The following is a 22754-nucleotide window of genomic DNA, read 5'->3' on the forward strand; positions in this document are numbered from 1 at the left end:
AAGCAAACCTATTGGACTTAAGTGGTTGGTCCTATTACGTTAACACGTTAGGCAAACGGCACATATGCAACAATATCAAACTTCATGCCCTTACATTAAAAATCCCCACAAATATTGTGTAAAGGTTTTGCAATACCTTCATGTATGCCACCATGGAAAGTAGATAAGATGGTAGAATCAATGAATTGTTTGGAAGTAGATAAATACAACCCTTATGCAACATGTCCATTATAGCCTAGTCATTCCTTAATTCAACATTTTTAACTTGACTATGCAACTCTTTTAATATATCTAATTCGATAATTTTTTTCAAACTACATCACATAATAAGATTTTTGGTTGGTTGATTGCAAAAACATATATATCTTCAACTTGCGAGATAAAAGCATCAACTGCCTTGTTAAGTTGGTCAATTGGTACACCATGCTAAAATAAAAACCCATCAATTTACTAAGCCAATGGTGTTGTGTTGGGGTAGAAAGGCATTTATTAAGTAAATATTTCAAACTATAATGATTAGTTAGGATAAGAAAGACTATCCCTACAAGTATGCCCTCAATGTTACACTTATTTTGCAAGGCCAATAAGCTCTCTTTCAGAAGCTGCCAAATTTTCGTGTTGAATAACTAACTATCTATTAAAGAATGCAATTGAGTGGTCATTTTGTTGCAAAATAGTCACTATACCTCTGGTTGAAGCATCACACTCTACGACAAGCTCAATATAAAATTAGGAAACTGTAATATTGGAGTGGCCAAAAGGGCTTGTTTTACTTTATCAAAAGTAACTAAGGGAAACTCAATTCGCTTGAAAGAATTATTTTTAAGCATATTGTTTAAGGGAACAATCAATTATCCATAATGAATACTAAATTTACAATAATAACCAATCAACCCTAAAAATCCTTTGAAAGAAGAGATTGTGGTTGTGGCCAATAGAAGATAGCTTCAATATTGCTAGTATGAACCCTTATATCACAGACCACGGATTAAAGCCTATTACGATTACACAAAGAGCGCCCCATAGAGGTCAATAGATTAAATGAGACTCATTTGACCTACTTGAATTAGCTCAATTTCTGAAACATGTGGAGAAGCTCGTCTACTTGAAACCTTGGTGGTCGAGTGAAGCATTTATGGAAAAGTAGGGCTACCTTGATAAATATGGAAAATAATCTTAGAATATTTGTAATTTGATAAGATTTGATTTTGTAATCTTAAGAGATTTCAATCCCTTAAGAATCTCAATTGTAGATAGACTTTAATCTCGATCGTCGATGTAACTCAATTTGTACCATTGATTTTGGGGGAGCTCAATTATAAATAGATGCCTTCCCCTTCATTTGTAATCATCCCATTATTTGTATTCTTTCTTGAGTAATAAAATACTTTGAGAGGATTTACTCAAACACTTGGTGTGCTTTGCTTTCTTATGGCATTTTCTATTCTTTCGTTACTCTTTTATTTTGAGTTGTTTTTGCTTTATTTTTAGTGCCTTGGAGAAATTCTATTGAGAATTCTTAATTTACGAGAGTTAGGTTGACTTAGGCGGATTTGAAAAAAAGAAATTTCCTAAGTCCACACAATTGCGAGACAAAAGTTCTAACCTCATAATAGTTGGTATCCGAGCTAAGGTTCGAAGGCATTATTGAGATGACAGAAGGAGTAGATGAGCAAAACATCTCGATTAAGACCAGTGCTGAGGGGCAGGAAAAATAGTAGATTGAGAGATATGTTGTCGACTTTGGATAATCGCGTGGTCTATCTTGAGGAATCCATTGGTGAAGTGAATGAAACACTTAGGGTAGTGGGGACATGCAATAAGGAGTTAGAATCGACATAGAGCAGTTCAGGGAATATGTAGTGGAGGAAAAAAAATACTATTGTAGGTAAGTTGACAAAAAAGAATGACACTCTTGAAGCTGGGATGATATCTATAAAGGAGGAAACTGAGGCTACGACGAGGGCTTTGAGCACAAGGATTGAAGAGTTTGAGGGAAAGTTTGTTTTGTGTCGAGTCCCCGTGGGTAAAGGGGTGTTGAGTGTAACACTAAATCGAGAGGTTGATGTCCCAAAACCAGATATTTTTAAGGGGGCAAGGTCTACGAAGGAAGTGGACAACTTCTTGTTGGAGATGGAGCAATACTTCTGTGTTGTGGGCATCAAGGATGATGATACGAAGGTAAACACTGTTGTTAGATATTTTACTGATTTCACGCTTTTGTGGTGCGGTGTAGGTCTATAGATGAAAGGCGTGGTCAGGCCACAATTGAAACATGGGAGGAGTTCAAAAAGTAGTTCAAGGAGCAATTTTAACCCCAATATGCCAAGAAGGAAGCTCGAGCTAAGTTGCGTTGGTTTTCGCAATACGTCACAATTCGGGAGTATTTGAGGGAGTTTAGTGAACTAATTATCCAAATCACAAATCCGAGACTTTGTTCGACCATGCGTGGGATTGAAGCCAAAAAGGGCAAAGAGAATGAGAAGAAGCCAATGAAGTGCTTCTTATGTTGTGGTCCATATAGGATGCGAAACTATCTAGAGCGAACTAAGTTATGTGCAATCACTAGAGAATGTGAAGTGGAGTTAGAGAGTAAGACTTTGAAGCTTGGGTCAATGATACTTAGTTTTTTTGAGGCAATGAGGGATCACAAGCAGAAAGTGTTGATGTTTGTGCATATCAACATCACATACCAAATGAGGAGTGCTCTTGTCGATACTGGGCATCTGATCTATTCATTTCAAAGAAAGCCTTGGGTAACATTGGCCTTTTAGTTAGAAAGTCAACTAAGAGGATCAAGATGATTAATTCAAAAGAGGTGAGAGTAGCACAAAAAGTGGAACTATAGATCAGTCAGTGGAAAGGCAAGAAGTACTTTGAGGTAATTCACTTGGATAATTATGACTATGTTATTATTTTGATTTTCCTTGACAAGATTAATGCTTTGTTGGTTTCTTTTGAGGATTGAATATTTATCTTGGATACCCAACAACAACAATGTGTTGTGCTAGTAAGTCGACACAAGAAAGGTGGAACCAAGATACTGTCGGTAATCTAACTAGCCAAAGATGTTCATGGTGGAGAGAGCATTGGCTCAGTAGATCGGAAAAGTGCTATGGGGACCCTCTTAGAAATGCTAAAGTGGTGAAAAATCGATATGAAGCTTGTTAAGTCATCAATGGGGTATCACCTATGAGAAAGGTGGGTTGTGCATCAAACTTTGGGAGCAAAGTGGTGATGCAAATTAGGCGGTCAGATTGAGTAAATAAGATGATCGAGGTACATCTCAAACATTTATCTAATGTTTTCATTATGACTTACCATTGACCTGGCAAGGACATAGGGGACTTTTTAATGTTCTGAAGCGGGTAAGTCGAGGGGATTACAAATCAGAGTTGGTAGGAAAACTCAAGGTTAACCCAATGTTCAATGTGGCATGCCGAAGCTTATTTCTGTGGATCAAAAGGATCCCGATCGATGCAAGTCACAATATGGGAAAATAAGAGAGTCGGACTCTTACGAATGAGGTGTACCAAAGAAGAGAGAAACAATTTGAGTTAGGAGATGACAAAAGCCAAAACAAGTGTTCTAAGGGGTGAGACTACCTAAAAGAGAGGCTATTTAGGAATCAACCGAGGCATTAAGAAAGTTCTGAGGTGATTCAAACTAATACCCTTCTGAAGACACAACGAGGGCATTACGAGAATGGGTGGTGGAGAATTTTACGGGACACAAATCAAAACCCCTGACTATTGTACAAAGAGCAGCCTATGGAGCTCAATTGATTAAATGGGACTCATCCAACTCACTTGAACTGATCCGATTTGTGGAACATGTGGAGAAGCTCATCTACTTGAAGCCTTTGTGCCCCAATAAAACACTTATTGAAAATTAGGACTACATGGTAAATATGGAAAGTAATCTTAAAAGATTGTAAAATGATAAGATTTAATTTTTTAATCTTAAATGATTGAGTCAATCCGTTAAGAATCTCAATTGTATATAGGCTTTAAGCTCAATCATTGATGTAACTCAATTTGTACCATTGATTTTGTAGGAGCTCAACTACAAATAGATGTCTTCCCTTTCATTGGTAATCATCTTATTCTTTGTATTCTTTCTAGAGTAACAAAATACTTTTAAAGCATTTATTCAAACACTTGGTGTGCTTTGATTTCTTGTGGCATTATCTGTTCTTTCGTTTCTCTTTCATTTTGAGTATCTTCCACTTTCCGTGCCTTGGAGAATTTCTATTGAGAATTCTCACTTTGTGAAAGTAAGGTTGACTTAGGAGAATTTCGAAACCAGGAAGTCGCCTAAGGCCGCACGGATTGTAAGACAAAAGTTCTAGCCCTGTGACCATTACACCTATTATTGAAATTAAGTGTCCTAACATGCAACCTAGATTATTCAAAAGGAAAATTTAGAATGCTTTAGATCAAGGCGATGAGCATGCAATAGTTCAATTGCTATCCATACATGATCCTCTTATGTATCTATAAATCTAAATATCATCAAAGAAAACTATCACAAAGTGATCTAAATGAGCATGAAATACCTTGTTCATGAGAATCTGGGAGATACAATAGGCATTAGTCAACTAGAATGGCATAAAAATGAATTCAAAGTGCCTATGATGTGTGTGGAATGCTATTTTTTGAACATATGTAGGAAACATGCGTACCTAAAAGTAATTAGACATGAAATCTAAGTTTTTAAAATACCTTACCCTATATAGTTCATCAAGAAGCTCATCTATAAGTGGAATTGAGGATTTATCCTTCATAATTTTGACATTCAATTCCTTGTAATGCATAAAAAACATTAATTCCCATCTTGTTTTTGTACTAACAAAACCGATGAAGGGAAAGGGAACTTACTAAGTTGTATATTCCCTTGTAGAATCATTTTTGTACATTGTCGCTCAATTTATCCTTCTGTGAAGATATCTATAAGGTTTGACCATTACTAGTGCAGATCTTGGTAGTACACAAATTTGATGGTCACACTAACTCAGAGGTGATAGGTCTGTTGGTTCTTGGAACAAGTAATAAAACAAGTCATCAGAATCATTTCTTGGAGTGAATTTTTTGTCCCTGATGCATAACTTGCCTCCTTCCCACTTCAAAATTCATTATGAGTGCACTAAAGTCCCAAATAATAAGTCCCGATGTTTAAAACCATTTAATACCCAACTCAATATCAAACCAATCTGAAGGAAGCATATAAAAGTTTGTAAAAAAATTCATGAGAAATAATAGAAATGAGTAACCAAGAGCAAACCCCTTTACTTGGTACCTTCTTACCGTTAGAAATTAACACATTAACATTTGGTAAGGGTGTTACCCAAAGTGCAAAATGTAGAGTAGTTGTACCAATGAAGTTGTGCATACTTCTTGAAACTACCAAATTTAACAAAGGTTATCCTTTAATCATAGCCCATAACAACATAGTCTTAACATGTGTCTGGCCATTAACTGTTGGAAAATTTAATCGGAGACGATAGAACTAAAGACTTATATAGAAATAAACAGTAGAATTTGAGGCGTGGATGACACTTTCCAAAGAGAACTATTTGCCCCCACACAAAGCTTCTAGAGGGTTAAGACAAAGGTCCTCCCAAGATACAACGAAGTTTTGAATTTCCTTTGATTAGAAAAATTGAGGAATTCCCTAACTCTCACTCTAGTTCTATAAATAGGATTGATTGTAATTGTAATTTGTTAGCACCATAGACCATCTATTTATAAGCACTCAAAAGATACTATTTTAAAGAATCATAACCCTTTTATGTTGGACATACTTCGTAGAAGAAATATGTCCCATGAAAATATATCTATTGAATGATAAATTATCACTTTCTAAATGTATCTTATTGAATAATAAATTATCACTTTCCAAAATTGAATAAGTGTTCATCGAAAATTAAATTTGCAATCTATAATTCCCAACAATCCCCTACTATATTTCTAATTCTAGAAAAATAAGTACACAACGATTATGCATAAAGAAGGTGTCTGCAGATTGAACCTTCTTTCAGTGAAAACTCTCAAAGTATCAACAAAGTGAATGGTGGCTAGTCGTTTGAACCATCACTCTTAAAATCAATATAAAAAAATTTCACAAATAACCGTAAAGTATTAGAGTAAGAGTTTAATTTGCTTTAGCACCGTTATGGCCATGTGCTTATCCCGTTTCATGAACATGTATGGTAGAAAATCATAAAGAAAATCTCGTTGAAGCGGCAGCACTTCATGTCTATATAGGTGGATTTCATGACAATGTCCATCCATTAAGAGTAAAACTCATCCTCCTAAATATAAACACTAAATCCTGATCCTTTATGTACGTTGTCATTTGATAACTTGTTATTACCCTTTGAACCTTGACAAGTGATTAGAATGGTTTTAATCTCATCTTAGTGGTGGTATTCTTAACCAAATCCCTTGACAAACCTTTTGTCAATGGATCCGCTAAATTGTCAATTGACTTAAAATAGGTAACAGTTATCACACCATCCTTAATCAATTGTAAAAATCCATCCGGTGTGGACTTATTGTTACTTAGACTTGTAATCCAACTTGCATTCGAGTAACCTTCTACTACTACGGGATAATCACTATAGAATAATCCCAAATTTTTTGTTTTCTTAATATAGCCAAAATTTCTACAAATTCCTTTCCAATGATCGGTACTAGGATAATTTGTAAATCTCTCCAATTTGCATACAATAAATGTGATATCGGGTCTAGTGCACTGCATTGCACACATTAGACTTCTGATTGCACTGGCCTACTTAAGTTGTGCTATAACCCTGCCATTATTCTCACTTAATTTGAAGTTTGAATCGTATGGAGTGTTCAAATCCTTCATATTCAAGTGTTTAAAATTTTCCAATACTTTCTCAATGTAGTGAAATTGGCTTAGTGTAAAGCCCTTTTCATGTTTTTTTCACCTTTATACCTAGAATTGTATCTACCTTGTAGAGATCCTTCATCTTAAAATTCGAGGCTAGATACTCTTTGGTCTCACGAACACCTTCCATGTTCGTACTAAAAATCAACAAATCTTCTACATAAAGACAAATAATTACACCATATCTATCGGTGAATTTAGTTTAAATACATTTATCCACACCATTATGTAAAAAACCATATGACAAGATAACCAAATCATCTCATGCCACTGTTTAGGCACTTGTTTTAAACCATATAATGACTTGATCAACTTACACACTTTATGTTCATTCCCAAGAAGCATAAAACCTTCTGGTTGCTCTATGTAGACTTCCTCTTTTAGATCACCATTCAAAAAAGGCATCTTAACATCCATTTAATGTACATGTAACTTATAGATAGATGCAAGTGCTATAAGAATTCGAATGAATGTCATCCTAGCCATTGGTGCATAAGTGTCAAAATAATCTAGGCCTTCCTTTTACCTAAATCCTTTAGCCACCAACCTAGCCTTAAAGGATAGAGAACCCCTTGTTGGAGTATTCTTCCTTTTAAACACTCATTTACACTCGATAGGCTTCGATCCTTGAGGAAGATCAACTAGTATCCAAGTATTGTTGGATATATTGAACCTATTTCATCATTGATTGCCTCTTTCCAAAATGTTGCATCCCTAGAAGTCATGGCTTCACCATAGGATTGCGGATCACCATCCACATTAAACATTACGGGGATCTTCCTAATTACAAATTTTCTATTTCCCTCAACAAGGAATACTAGAGATTGCGAGGAAATGAAATTAAGACCAAAGTCCTTTACTTTTCTCACTCTTTGACTTTTCCTTGACTCCGTATCCTTATTATCACAAAGACTTCTTTTGGTTTGATCACTTGAGATCATTGGTTGATATTCTTTTTTCGAATCTGTTGAATCATTAAAAACCTTATTTTCAATGAATACAACATCTCTTATTTCAATTATTGTATTTGACACTAAGTCAAGAACATGATAGCCTTAGAGTGTTGGGCATATCCAATAAATGCACTATTGATGGCTCTTGGACCTAACTTTGTTCTTCGTTGGTCGGGAACTCTATAGTAAGCCAAACACCCTTACACTTTGAAATAATCTATGTTTGGCATTTGACCCTTCCATAACTCATATGGAGATACTTTGAATTTTCTCGATGTTATTCTATTAAAAATATAACACGCAGTCAATAATGCTTCACCCCATAGATTATATGGAAGTTTAGAATTTAACAACATCGGGTTAACCATATCTACTAAAGTATTGTTCTTTCTTTCCGCCAAACCATTTTGTTGCGGAGTATAAGGCGTGAAACACTCATGTACCACACCTTATTCCTCACAAAATACATTAAATTCATTTGAAAAATATTCACCACCTCTATCACTATGAAGCACTTTAATTTTCTTACTAAACAAATTCTCAACCTCATTTTTCAAACATTTAAACATATCAAACGCATTGTCTTTACTTCTCATGAGATGCACATAAGTAAATCTAGAGAAGTCATCTATAAAAGTGATAAAATATCGTTTTCCACCTCTTGTTAGAGTTCCATTTAATTCACAAACATCTGAATGAATTAAATCTAACACTTGCGAATTCCTTTCACACTTATTAGGAAATGGCTTCTTGGTAATTTTTGATTGAAAACAAATTTCACATTTATCTACAAACTCATCATTACTTAAACTTTTATAATCATTCTTCTCCATATATTGTAAAGTTTTAAAATTAAAATGTGCTAAACGTGCATGCCACAATGGATAAGATTCAACAATATAAGCAGAAGAATTAAATTTATTCATATTAATAATTAAATTTATTCATATTAATGCTCAACTTGAACATACCCTTATTACAATATCCATTTCCTATATATATATCACCCTTAAGCAATATAAACTTATCGGATTCCAAGATAATTTTTGTTACACAAATTACTCGCGGGCACTAAATTCTTTCTCGCATCGGGAACATGCAAAACATTGGTAAAATTCAATTTATTCCCAAATATAAAGTTGAGTTCCACCGTCCCTTGACTAAGCACCTTAACCGATTGATAGTTTCCCATAAGCACTTCATGGTTTGCCACTAGTTCATAACTCTTGAATTGTTGTTGGTTATTACACACATGGACGGTAGCTTTGGAGTCGAGCCACCAATTACAGGACTTATCAGTCATGGCTATGTTGAGTTCAGTAATCATACCAATCTCTAAACTCTCGATCCCTTCTGTAACCATGGCCATTAAGTCTATGTCCTCCACCATATTGGCTTTGTAAGTTGTGGCATCTTGCTTCTTTTTGAGAAGTCTGCAATCCTTAATATAGTGTCCTTTCTTATTGCAGTTATAACAATTGCAAGATTTTTTCTTCTTGTCTTGCACATCCTTGGTCTTGGATATGGCCTTTAGCTTACCATTTCAAGAGTTCTTGGACTCCCTCACATGGTTCACTTTAAAACTTTGGGCATGATACACCGCGTCATGCTTCCGAGTTTTTTCTTCAATACGTAAATGTCTAAGTATTTTCTCCACGGTGAAGTCCTCTTCCATATGCAAAAGTTTCTTACGATAATTGTTCTAAGGTAAGGACAACTTCGAGATGATGGCCCGACTTGTAACAATTCTGGAATAACAACTTTCAAGTCATGGAGCCTGCTTACAATGACATTGAATTCATGGACTTGATCCATGATCGGGATACTATCAAGCATTTTGAATTCGAAATACTTCATCATTAAAAATTTATCAGTACCTTGCCGCTCGGTGTTGTATTTCTCTTCAATAGCTTTCCATATTTCCACTAAGGATTGCATCAACATGTAGAGGTCATACAATCGATCAGACAAGGTGTTGAGGATATGTCCTCAACATGTGAAATTGTCTTCTTCGCTCTTCTTTTTGAGTTCAACCACTTTTGCAATTTCCTCAAAGTCTGCATTAGGGGCAGGATCCTCCACAAGTTGTAGGTTTGGATTCAGAACGTATGCCATATTTAAAATAGTAAGAAGGAACATCTTGTCTTTCCAATGATTAAAGTTTGAACCATCAAATCGGTCAAGTTTCACAAACTCTTGGTTCATCACTTTGAATGCTGTGTTAGCCTCCGTCGTCATCTCCAAAATAGTTCTCTTTGATTGTTGGAAAATTTGAATGGAAACGATAGAATCAAAGACTTATATGGAAATAAATAGTAGACTTCGAGGTGCGAATGACGCTTTCCAAAGTGAACTATTGGCCCCAACACAAAATTGTTAGAGGGTTAAGACAAAGGTCTTTTCAGGATACAACGAAATTTTGAATTTCCTTTGATTAGCAAAATCGAGGAATCCCGTATCTCTCACTCTAGTTTCTGTAAATAGGATTGATTGTAATTTTAATTTGTGAGCACCATAGACCATCTATTTACATGCACTCAAAAGATACTATTTTGAAGAATGACAACCCTTCATGTTGGACATACTTCGTAGAAGAAATATGTCCCATGAAAATATATCCATTGAATGATAAATTATCACTTTCTAAATGTATCTTATTGCATGATAAATTATCACTTTCCAAAATTGAATAAGTGCTCATCAAAAATTAAATTTGCAATCTATAATTTTTAACATTAATAACATGTAAGGAAGTTTCAGGTTTTGCTTCTCATACTTCTTCAATATTCTCCAGTTTATCTTTCAATTCTAACCATAATAACATTTTGCATTGGTGAGTGGTGGAATAGGGCTTATCACAATCATAGCATCACCCTTTAAATCTACATTATACCATTTCAACTCTTCTTAAACACCTGATGACTAAAGACACGGCTATAGTTGTTGAAGAACTAGTAACTATAGTATTTGACGTACCCGTCTGAACTAACATCTATCGCAAGTTTGACAACCCAAAACTTGTTTGAGCATTTAGCCATGCCCCTTGTTGATTATTAAGGACATGTAACAATTTTTGTTTTTATTCAAAAGTTCTAGCGAGACTCGTAGCCATAAAAAAATTAAAGGGTTTTGCATTTGAAAATCAAGTCAAATAGAACCATCCTGCCTAGCCAAGAATAATCCAACATTTTGATCTGACCAAACATAATGACCAACCCTTGCCAATTCTTCCTAAAGTTATAGCTAATAGATCTCTATTATTCCTGTTTGCTTCATACTTATCAAGTCTTCTAAGATACTGCTACTTACCGAATGACCAAAACAAAAGGAACAAAAATTATGAAACTCTAACCATTTCATCATACACCATTCCAATTTCATTTGACAATACCAAAGTTGTGCCTCTCTTAGCATGTGGAAAGCTGTTTAAGCCTACCTTTTCGGCCTTATTGGTGCATTGGTTTTCGAAAAGTTCTTCACATTGATGTAGCCAGATCAATGGATCTTCTGATATGCCAAAATTAAGGAAAACTGGGTTTGTATACCTGGGAATAGTTCTTCCAACTGGTGGAATCATCTCACCCAATGGTGGTGGCGCTACTCCTCCATTAACAATGGGTGATTGGTGTGTCGGGTCTAGTCGTGTTGCCAGATTGTTTGCGTTTCTATCCCTAACAGTTGAGTTACTTCAGTCAAAAGTTAAAGTTTAATTTGTTCTTGCATTTTGAGAGTCAATCCTTGGAATTGGTTGTCCATATGATCTTATAAGTTGACAAATGTAGTCTTCACCATTAAGTTTGCATAAGCTCAGGTGTCATCGCCCATTTTGATTGACTTTGATGTCGAATTGCTAAAAACATGCGGATGAATGATGGAAAAGTCAAAATCAATTACCTTCCCCTTATTACAATTCTTGGGATGACCTATGGTGATTAATGATTCAGTTGTTCAAAGGGAGACTAAAACCGTTAGAACTCGTTTAGGGAGAGACCTAGATATCTTGAATGAAAGATAAATATTCTGCTTGCGTTTTCTTCCTCAACACGTCCCTTAAATATAGACTAGTTACACCTAAATTAAAAGTTTGTAGAAGAAAAATAAACAACTTAAATCTAAATTAAAAGTAGCTTAAAATAAACCAAAGCCTAAAGGAAAAGTAAAGTAAATATTTGTAACTACTTGCCTAATCTTGTGTAGCTTCATGGAAGTCTATAACAAAGGATGGGGGATAGATAATGTAGATTTAAATATTTGTAAATATTAATTTTTTTTGTATATTCAGATCATATTTAAATTTAGATGATCTAATTATTATTTATGATGGATTTGATATGAATGTAGGCATTAATCCGTAAAAATCTATTATCCGTGTCCACTTTATTTTTATGGTTAACATATTTGAATAGTCATTATCTTATCACTTTTTTTTTGCAGATAATAAATTCAAATATCCATTATATAAAAAATCTACCACCTATTTTACATTTTAAAATTTTCATTTAGAAATTCCTTTAGACTTACTAAGTTCGCATAGGGACGGATATCTACTGTATAATTAGTTAATTGGGAGTTTAGATTCGAATAGTAATATTCGAATTTAATATAAATAATAAATAAGTTTGAATTTGAGATAATTTGAATTTTACAGAAATCTCAAATGCGTTCATTAGCATCCCTAAAAGTAACGGACTATGAGCACATTAAAGTTGATGATGGCTACATTTCCGGTTGAAGGATTATAAATATTTTACATTTTGAAAAAAAAAAAAAAAAACTAATCAAATGCATATATATTTGATGCAGTCTAAGTTTGGGTTGGATGATCTGAAGGCTTGACTATGGAAGAATAAAATGTTTAATGATGAGGACCGATATGATGCCTTTTATTTACTTATTATCTTTTTAATTTTTTTAATTTTGCTTTCCTTAAAATTATTAAATAATTAAAATGGTTTTATAATATTTCATTATTTATTTGTGTCGAATTATAGAGTAAAAATATGAATGTCTTAGATGCTTTAAGTTTCTATACACTTAGTACATTTGGAATTTAGTGTCATTTTTTATTTCCAAGATTTTATAAGTCTCTCTACTTTTCGAATTTAAAAATTTAGATGCGATTGTTATCATCATTTAAATTCTTATATTAAATTCATAGTGTGACATTTTGAAATTAAAAAAAAAACATACATTCATTTGGTAGTCATGTAATAATAAAAATAAAGGTGAAAATACTGATTAGGATTTCCTCTTAAAAACACTTATTCAAACTCGTCATAATAAAATAATTTTGGAATAAATCTCAAAACTACAATAAACTTTGGTCTAATGTGGAATTTCATATACGAACTTTGATTTTGTGCAATTCTATATATGGAATTTTGATTTGATCCAATTCTTTTATAAATTATTAACACAATTGTCAATATAACATCATTTTATATTTATATATTGCATATACAAATAATTATACTTATTCAATATAAATTAAATGGATATATTTATTTTTTTAAATGTGTATAGTTGAATCAACATAAAAATATCATGTATAAACTTAAGCCACAATCAAAGTTTTATGTATATAATTTCACCAAATCAAAGTTCATTTATCGAATTGCACATTAAATCAAAGTTAATGTATAATTTTGAGATTTTTCTCAATAATTTTTTTGTTGGAGTAATGTTTTTTAGAAAATTTGACATCAACATTTTAATTAAATAATTAACAATGACAAAAATTTAGACTAGCTAATAACATTATAAAATCAAAGGAATCAAATTATATTAAAAATTAAAACATATAAATTAAATCTCAAAGTAAAGAAACCAAATTTTATTAAAAATTAAATTAAGTATATTTATTTAAAATATTTTTTTAATTATTTAATGAAATTCTAATAAAATATTTTTTAATCAAATAATTCAATTAAATTATGTTTGATTTGGTTTATTATTATTATTTTATTTTTGATACCACAATGACCAAGACAAAGATCATAGACATAAGGGAAACACAAGTAGAATTTAAGATTACCTTAAGTTTGAGACATTCCTCCACTAGTCCTTCACCCATTCTTCGGCAACAAGGTATTGCTTGAGTAACCGAGCATTTCAAATTCGGGCCCTTCTCTATGGGAAAATTTCGGTTTAGAAAATAAATTTGTTGCACAATGAAAGATTAAAATTTCTAAATTTGAGTCTGTATTATTTATGTAATGATTTGGTAACCGCTAGCCCAAATGACCTAATAGGTTCCGGGTCTCTGACCAGGATAGACCCGACTCGGAAGAAGAATGTTCACTGTAAAGATACTTCACTAGGGACCCCGCAAAGATAGTTCGTTGGGGATCCCCACTGGGATGCTAGATGTTCGTAAAGATAGCTCGCAGGGAGAGCTCGCGGGGGACCCTGCTAGGGTGCCCGGTGCTCGTAAAGATAGCTCGTGAGGAGAGCTCGCATAAGCCTTACAGTAATGGGGTCACGAGCTATGTTTGTAAAAGGGATCGCGAGCCCTACAAGGGACCCCCGCTTGTGACCAGCGGGTACGTGGCTCGTTAGAGGTGTTAGCCCCAGGATAAAAAAGGACCGCATGCTTTTCAGACATGCGTCCAATAAGCTAGGGGATGCCCAGGGAATGTCAGTACCATCGGTCCCTAGATCGAGACAAAATAGGGGCCCTATTGTGAGCTTTAACAGTAACAGTAGGAACATGTATCAATACCCCCTACGTTTCCCTTAATAAGATACGAGAAAAATATTATTCAACAATTGGTGCGGTGAGCGTGAAACTACTTCCGACTGGCATATTTTCTCCAGTTTGATTAAGTTATCTTCAACCCTAAAAACCAAATGACTCACCCAAACTAAACTTTTACTTTTATTTCCCCCTCTGGTCAAGCTTAAGCATTGGGTTTCGGCCCCCGGCATGATGAGACAGACTTGTTCGCTGCTTGGTTCGTCGATAGACCTGAAACCTCGACAATGCGGTTTACTGAGGGCCTTCCCCTTTGCTGGACTTTAATCTTTCCTCGGGTCAGGGAATGCCCTCTCCTTTCAACCAATAACCACCCCCACAGTAGTTCCTAACCCTCTAGGAGTAGATGAAGTTCATGATGGAACAAATGGCCACACAATAAGCACGGTTTGTGGAATAGCAGGCCTTCCAGTAGGAGTTTCTAAGGCAGAATAAGGAAGTGCGCAAAAAAACACTTGTTGACAACTCGAGGTCCTAGGGAAACGCCAACACCCAAGATGAATCCCTAAGTACCCAAGTGAAAGACTGGCTGAACGAGATGGATGAGCTTCATCGCGACGTGCGAGCCTTGCACCTTGAGTCACAAGATATGGATTGATTATTCTACTCCAACAATCAACTGGCCCCCAAAATCGCAACAGTAAGTTTGCCCCGTGATTTCAAGGTATCTAAAGATATGTTTGAAGGAAGAAGGGAGCCACAGGCCCACCTAATATAGTCTAATGGCTATATCAATGTGTTGGGTTAGACGCAGCCAAATACAAGGCATTCTCTACAACGCTAAAAGCAAGCGCCAATGACTGGTATCTCTCCTTCCCACAAGGCTCAGTTCGCAACTTCTCGCAATTGGGGCAAATTTTCTTGGGTAGGTTTAGGGCCGATCGAGCGATTATGAACACACTCATGGGGCTGATGTCAGTAAAACAGTAGGAGGGTAAGTCCCTTCAAGACTATGTAAAGAGGTTCCATGCGGCTACACTCAACACAAAAAACTTGGAAGACTAGTGGGCGATAAACACCTTCATTATGGGAAAGCAAAATGACCCCGTAAAGTACTCATTCACAAGCAATAAGCTGCAAAGGCTAGACGACTTGTACGAGTGGGCCTATAATTTCGCAGAGGTAGAAAAAATTACGAGAGCGTCGCGAGTCAGTTTTCAAAGGGATGATTGACAACCCAAGAGTAGAGAGGGACAACATGGTAGGCAATCTCCCATCAACCAGTCCCTACGGGTCCAGATCGATAGACTACACAGGACCTTAACCTAAGGTGACATACTTAGAAAGCCACAGAGGCCCCAATAGGAACATACGAGGCGTTATCCCCCTAGGCAGGTTTGAGGCCTACAACCCGTTGAATGTCGCGCGAGCCTACATCCTCAACCAAGTAAAAAGCCTAAGCATCCTTTCCAAACCACACCCAATGCAGAAAACTGGTAGAAGAACGAACTCTAGGGACCGATGTGCCTTCCACGATGATATGAGACATAAGACAGAAGACTGTTTCATGCTAAAGGGCGCAATAGAAGAAGTAATCTAGAATGGCGAACTTGTTGAGTTCATAAGTCAAAGAGGTCTGCAGCAAGGCCAAAGCTTGCGAGGACCAGATCCAAGGGTAAGCAAAGGGTACAAGAGACCATTCATGTAATCGTAAGAACCAATAATGACTGGATGAAGTTAAGCGCAAAAAAGCGAACACACATGAGAGATGTGATGTCACTCAGTGCCACAAAAAGGCCACGACACAAGGAAAAATAGAGTGTGGAGTTTGGAAGTGACGACGATGAGCTAATCCGTAATGAGGAGAGAAATGACCCTATGGTAGTTTCAGTTGCGGCCTCAAGCTTCAAAGTTTAGAGGATACTTGTTGATAGTGATAGCGCAGTGGAAGTCCTATCTTGGCAAGCATATAAGAAAATAGGTTTAAAAGAATAGTCGTTGTCCGAGGCTAGCCTTCGTGAACTAATCTGTCGAGGTAAAATACGTAATTAAGCTATCGGTCACCTTAGGAGACGACGAGCATATGACCACAAAGTGTGTCCAATTCTATGTGGTTGACCACTTGATGACATCTAACGCCATCTTTGGAAGACCAATCACAAGGATAGCAAGGTTGGTGATGGCGACCTTTTGCATAAAGATCAAATTCTCGACAAGTACTGGCATTGGCTTCTTGTGATCTGACCAACACATGGCAAGGTAGTGTCACATTTTGTCTATCAGAAGAGAGGAAAATTTAGCGAGCCAAGCCATCAACTTAGACGATCTAAATGTAAGAGAAGAGCATCCAGATAAGAAACCAAAAGCAGTGGAGCACAAAAGAACCTACAGCTATTTTGTGACAACAAAGAGAAAACAGTTAAGTTCTCATCAACACTAAAAAGGAAGGAAAAATGATGTGGGTCAAATGCTTGAGGGGGAATTCAAACGTCTCCGCATGGTCCACGATGGATATACCAGATGTAGATCTGTGGGTAATTATGCATAGGTTAAATGTGATCCCAGAGGCGAGGCCTGCAAAGCAGAAAAAGAGAAAATCTACACCACAAGTAATAAAGGCAGCGAGGCAGGATGTTTCCAAATTGGTGGCCGCCAAATTTATTAGGGAGGTGGAATACCCGAATTGGATCTCGAATGTGGTAATGGTAAAAAAAAGACGACGGGCAAGTGGAGGATGTACATATACTTCACCTACTTGAATAAGGCATGCCCCAAGGATAGCTTCCCTCTACCATTAACAGATGGCCTGGTTGACGCCTCTGCAAGGCACAAATTTATGAGCTTCATGGATGCGTTTTCAGACTACAATCAGATCCTACTGGACCACAATGACTAAGAAAAAAACAACTTTCATCATCGAAAGAGGTCTCTTCTATTATTGGGTCATGCGATTTGGACTCAAGAATGAGAGTGCAACTTACCAAAGGTTGGTAAACAGGATATTCAATGAGCAAATAGGCCACAACTTGGAGGTGTACGTAGATGGCATGCTGGTAAAGAGAGAATCTATGAAAAACATATGCGGAACCTCTCCGAAGCGTTCGCGTCATTGAGGGCCCACAACATGAAGCTTAATTCAGAAAAATGTACCTTTGGTGTGCGAGCTGACAAGTTCCTGGGTTTCATGATCTCAAAAAAAGGAATAGATGTGAATTTAGAAAACATCCAGGCCATTGCAGAGATGCCCCCTACGCAAACTATAAAAGAAATTCAGCGTCTCACAAGCTGGGTGGTGGCACTGAAAAAGTTTATCTTCAGGATAGCAGACAAATGCCTCCCATTTTTCAAAGCTCTAAGGAAACCCTTCTCATGGACTGAAGAATGCAAAACTGTCTTTAAAAAACTAAAATAATATATCACCTCCCCTCTACTGCTAAAGTCACCTCAAACGGAAGAGACACTATACCTATACTTAACAGCCTCAGAGGAGACAATCGTGGTCATCTTGGTCAAGTCTAAAAGCATCCTTCAATTTTCGATATACTATGTCAGCAAGGTGCTTCAGTACGATGAGCTCAGGTACACAAAAATAGAACAATGCATCTATGCTCTAATTATTATAACTCACAAGCTACAACCGTACTTTTAGGCCCACCCAATTGTTGTAATCACCAACCAACCAATAAAGGAAGTGCTCACCAAAGTAGACACCTTGGGTAGGATAACAAAGTGGAGCATTAAACTTGCAGAGTTCAAGATAGATTTCACCCCATGAACGATGATAAAAAGGTAGGTGTTGGCAGACTTCATAGTACAGTGCTTGTTTGAAAGAAGCGGGGACATGATAGGAAACATGAGTAGTAATTTGATGCATCAAATAGTGAAATATCTCACAGGGATAGTGTAATATGCGAACACTAATGAAAGTTAGCAATTTAATGATGCCATATTTTATGATGGAACATACTACTCTAATGATTTTTATACAATATGGAAAAATGATACTCACTTCGCATTTTTTACTAAAGTTTATTTTCATTGTTGAACACCACCAATAGTAAACACACTCCCAGGAATCGCACGCATAATAGAAAACCTGAAAGGTTGGTTGGTCTACATCGACGGCTCTGTAGCCAAAACAAGATCAATGGTAGGCATGCTCATAGTAGACCCAGTGGGCAACGAATGGCAATATGGACTATTTTTTGGATTCCAAATTTCGAACAACACCACTAAGTACGAAGCACTAATCTCTGGCTACAATTGGCATACCAGTTGGGCGCTAGGGACCTGACCATACACACGAAATCCCAGCTAGTAGTGAGGCAAATACATGGCAAGTACAACGTGAAAGAAGCAACCCTAAAACAATATCATGTGATGGCAACGTAATTACTAGCGGGGGTTGACAAAGCTGAAGTCAGGCGGTTCTTAAGGAACGAAAACACGCATGTAGATGCTCTGTCAAAGTTAGCGTCCTCCATCACCATTGAGTAGAGAAGAAAAATCCTACTCAAACACAAGGAAACGGCAAGATACGATGCCCCCAAGTATTCTGTACGACCCAAGAAGAAACATGGTTGACCTTTATAATCCATATGCTACAGGGTAAACAAGAAGGGCAAGACTAAAAAGAGCTCACAAAACTACAACGCAAGGAGGTAAGGTATGTCATCAATATGAGCAGTGAATACTTGTTGAATTCTCTACTTGAAAATTACATATCTGTCTGGTGTGAACTTATTACATACTAAGTTAAAAACAACGTGTTTCATTCACCTTTTGATAGATACACCTTCTTAGAGGGTGTGTTATATGGAAAAGGGTTTTTGGACCCATTATTGCGATAGCTTTCTCCCTCGAAAGCTGAGTATATCAGGAGAGAAATCCATGAGGGCATTTGCGGTGATCACCTGGGAAGAAGATTGCTAGCACAATAGATACTTAGACAGGGGTACTATTGGCCTACCATCTACGAAGACACCCAGAACCTGGTTTGCAAATGTGATTCCTGCCAAAGAAATGATAGAATACAACGACAACCATTTGAACCCCTCCAGATCATGACGAGACCTTAGCCTTTTGCAACTTGGAGGGTTGATATCCTCGGACCATTTCCCATAGCCATGGTGCAGAAGGAATTCATTGTAGTAACTGTAGACTGCTTCACTAAGTCGATCGAGGCAGAAGCCTTGACAACTACCATAGAAAAGCAAACAGAGTCGTTCATGTGGAAGTAAGTTATCTGTAGGTTCAAAATACTTCGTATTATTATCACGGAAAATGGTACACAGTTTCAGGGGAAATTCAAGAAGTTTTACACAGACCTTCAGATATCCTTGGCCCAAAGCTCAGCGAAGACCTCATAAACCAGTGGCCAAGTGGAAGCTATAAATAACAAAATTCTAACAACTCTTAAGAAAAAGGTGGGTGAACTAAAAGGGGCTTGGTTAGAAGAGTTGCCAAGAATCTTGTGGGCACTGCGAATCACGCCCTACACTACAACTGGAGAAACGACATTCTCACTCCGTTATGGAACAAAAGTCGTAATCCCCGCAGAGATAGGCTTAAGATCACATAGAATGCAACACTTCAACAAAGAAGTTAAGCATGAGGCCTTGAAACTCAACCTGGACCTAATCAGTAAGCTTAGAGAAACTGTTAAAGTTAGAAATGTAACCTGCGCCCAACAAGTAGCCCACTACTATAACTCCAAGGTTAGAGGAAAACAATTTTAAGTAGGCGACCTTGTGCTGAGAAACATTAAAGCTAGCCTAGCTATTTCCCAACGTAGGAAAATGGCTTCGAACTGGAAAGGACCATATAAAGTGGTAAATAAAATAGGCTATGGAGCATATAGGTTAGCAAGAATGGAAGGCACAATGGTACTGCAAACTTGGAATGCTCGACACATCAAAAAGTACTATGTATGGATTCCTATCCCATGAATAAAATTCCATTCCAAAAAAACTATCATCAGTAAAAACAAGTTTGCAGACGAAGAGCCGCAGCCTTTAAAATAGTTAGTGAGAGCAAAGCTCCCAAAAATGAAAACAAGGTTCATAGGCAAAGAGCCGTATCCTCTAAAATAGTTAGCGAGAGCAAAGCTCTCAACAGTAAAAATAAGGTTTGCAGGTGAAGAGTCGCAGCCTCTAAAACAGTTAGCAAGAGCAAAGCTCCCAACTATGAAAATAAGGCTCGCAGGCAAAGAGCCGCAGCCACTAAAATAGTTAACGAGTAAAGCTACCAGCTGTGAAAACAATGTTCACAGGCGAAGAGCCGTAGCCTCTAAAACAGTTAGCGGGAGTAAACCTCCTAGTTGAAAAAATAAGGTTTGTAGGTGATAAGCTGCAGCCTTTAAAACAATTAGCGAGAGTAAAGCTCCCAACCATGAAAACAAGGTTCATAGGCGAAAAGCCACAGCCTCTAATACAATTAGCGAGAGCAAAGCTCCCAGCTGTAAAAACAAGGTTCGCAGGAGAAGATTCGCAGCCTCTAAAATAAATAACGAGAGTAAAGCTCCCAGTTGTAAAACCAAAGCTTGCAAGCAAAAATCTTTAGCCTCCAAAATGGTCGAATAAGAGAAAACCTCTTAAGTATGAAATAGCTCGCGGATTCGTACTCCCAGCTATGAATTTTAAAATTTTAAGTATAGAATAGCTCACAGGTTTATACTCCCAACTGTGAATAAAAAAAACCCTTAAGTACAAATTAGCTTGCGGATTTGTATTTCTATCTATGAATTTTAAAATTCTTAAGTAGAGAACAGTTCGCGAATCCACATTCCCAACGTAGTATTCTCGAAGCATCCAAAATGATACTAAGCTCGCAAACATAGAAAGAAAGCCAACAGGAAATAAAAATAAATACTTGTTCATTAAAGAAAAACAAAATTACAAAATCATTGCTCAGTTACATCATCAACCCCCTAAAACCCTGGTCTGCGTTAATAGGGGCAACATTCTCGCTAGTAGAGGAAACAACAGTAGCATTCTCATCCATCAAAGGATGAACCTAGTTCACATCGTCACCTGCAACAGAAGGAACCATGTCCGCAGTGGCAAAGCCCTCCACCTTCCCCAGATAAAGCTCGCCCTTCCAAGTAGCTACGAAGGAGTCTTAAGTAGACCCAGAAGGATTGAAAACGTCAAAACCCAGGCTACTCATGTCCACATCAGTGAGTGCATCAAAATCCACCTTGGAAACATCAAAAAGACCACAAGCAACCTAGGCATGAAGTAATAGATTCTCTTTGAACTTTTAGCGGGAGCCTAGGATGTTATAGGATTTCTATTCCTTGAAAGCTGTCAGAGCCTCATATTGCTTTCGAAAGGCGCTATCCACCTGATCTTAGCACACCCTGATAATTTTTTCCACCTTGGTAGAGTGCCTCACAGTGACCCTCTTCAACTCTGCCTTCGAAGTTATACGCCTCTCACACTGAAGCAAGTTTAGCCCCACACTCCTCTGCCTTTATCTCCATGGTTGCAAGGCACTCAGTGAGGACTCCCTATTTCTTATTTATTATCTTATTCTCCTTCCTTTTCTTGTGGTACAACTCGCGCACCCTACTCAGCTCAAACATAGTGTCCAAAAGCTCCTTATTGCACGCCTTCGTGTTCCTCAGTCCAAGAGCACTGACTTTAGATAGCAAGAGGCGTAGAGATAAAGAGAAGTCCTCCCCAACCTCGATAGGCAATTTTTTTAACAACAGGAGCTATAGGGGAGTTCTCAAGAGTAGGGGGAAAGGGGTATCCTCATTGATGGTAATCGATGAGCACACCTGGGAATAGTTGGCAAGCTTGCCGCAGGGGAAGAATAGATTGGGGTGACTGCAACAACAGGGCCACCATGATTGACTCTCCTTGTTCGATGATGCTCCAGTTGAGCACCGCTCTCCTCCTCATTGCTAAAAGAGTTGATACATATGACCCCAGTAGAAGTCTTATGCTTGTTGCAACCACTGCCTATCACAACATCAATATCCACAGCTTCGTTAAGTTCGTGTGAGATGTTGTTAGTCTCACTGGAATGATCCTCACAGCCTCGATTGCCCCATGTATCATCAACTACCCTAGGACCAAAAGAAGCAATTAACAAGTCAGTACCTCCTCTAGCCCTTTCCTCTTGCTCGAACTTAAGAAGAGCGAAGGGACGGAGCGTCATCCCATAGTAATGGTAGAAGAAGTTTG

At 37.0% G+C, this 22754-nt stretch overlaps 1 protein-coding gene across 1 annotated transcript in view; it reads left to right on the forward strand.

Moving 5' to 3' along the window:
* Nucleotides 1-12861, forward strand: part of LOC107914938 (glycolipid transfer protein 1) — a 43307-nt gene extending 30446 nt beyond the window's left edge. The window contains exon 6 of the mRNA XM_016844006.2: nucleotides 12672-12861. Within this exon, the coding sequence (XP_016699495.1) occupies nucleotides 12672-12704 (33 nt within the window). The 3' untranslated portion in view covers nucleotides 12705-12861. The remainder of the gene's footprint in view (nucleotides 1-12671) is intronic.
* Nucleotides 12862-22754: the final 9893 nt, after the last annotated feature.

This window comes from Gossypium hirsutum, chromosome D10 (genome assembly GCF_007990345.1).
Source record: "Gossypium hirsutum isolate 1008001.06 chromosome D10, Gossypium_hirsutum_v2.1, whole genome shotgun sequence".
Lineage (NCBI taxonomy): Eukaryota > Viridiplantae > Streptophyta > Magnoliopsida > Malvales > Malvaceae > Gossypium > Gossypium hirsutum.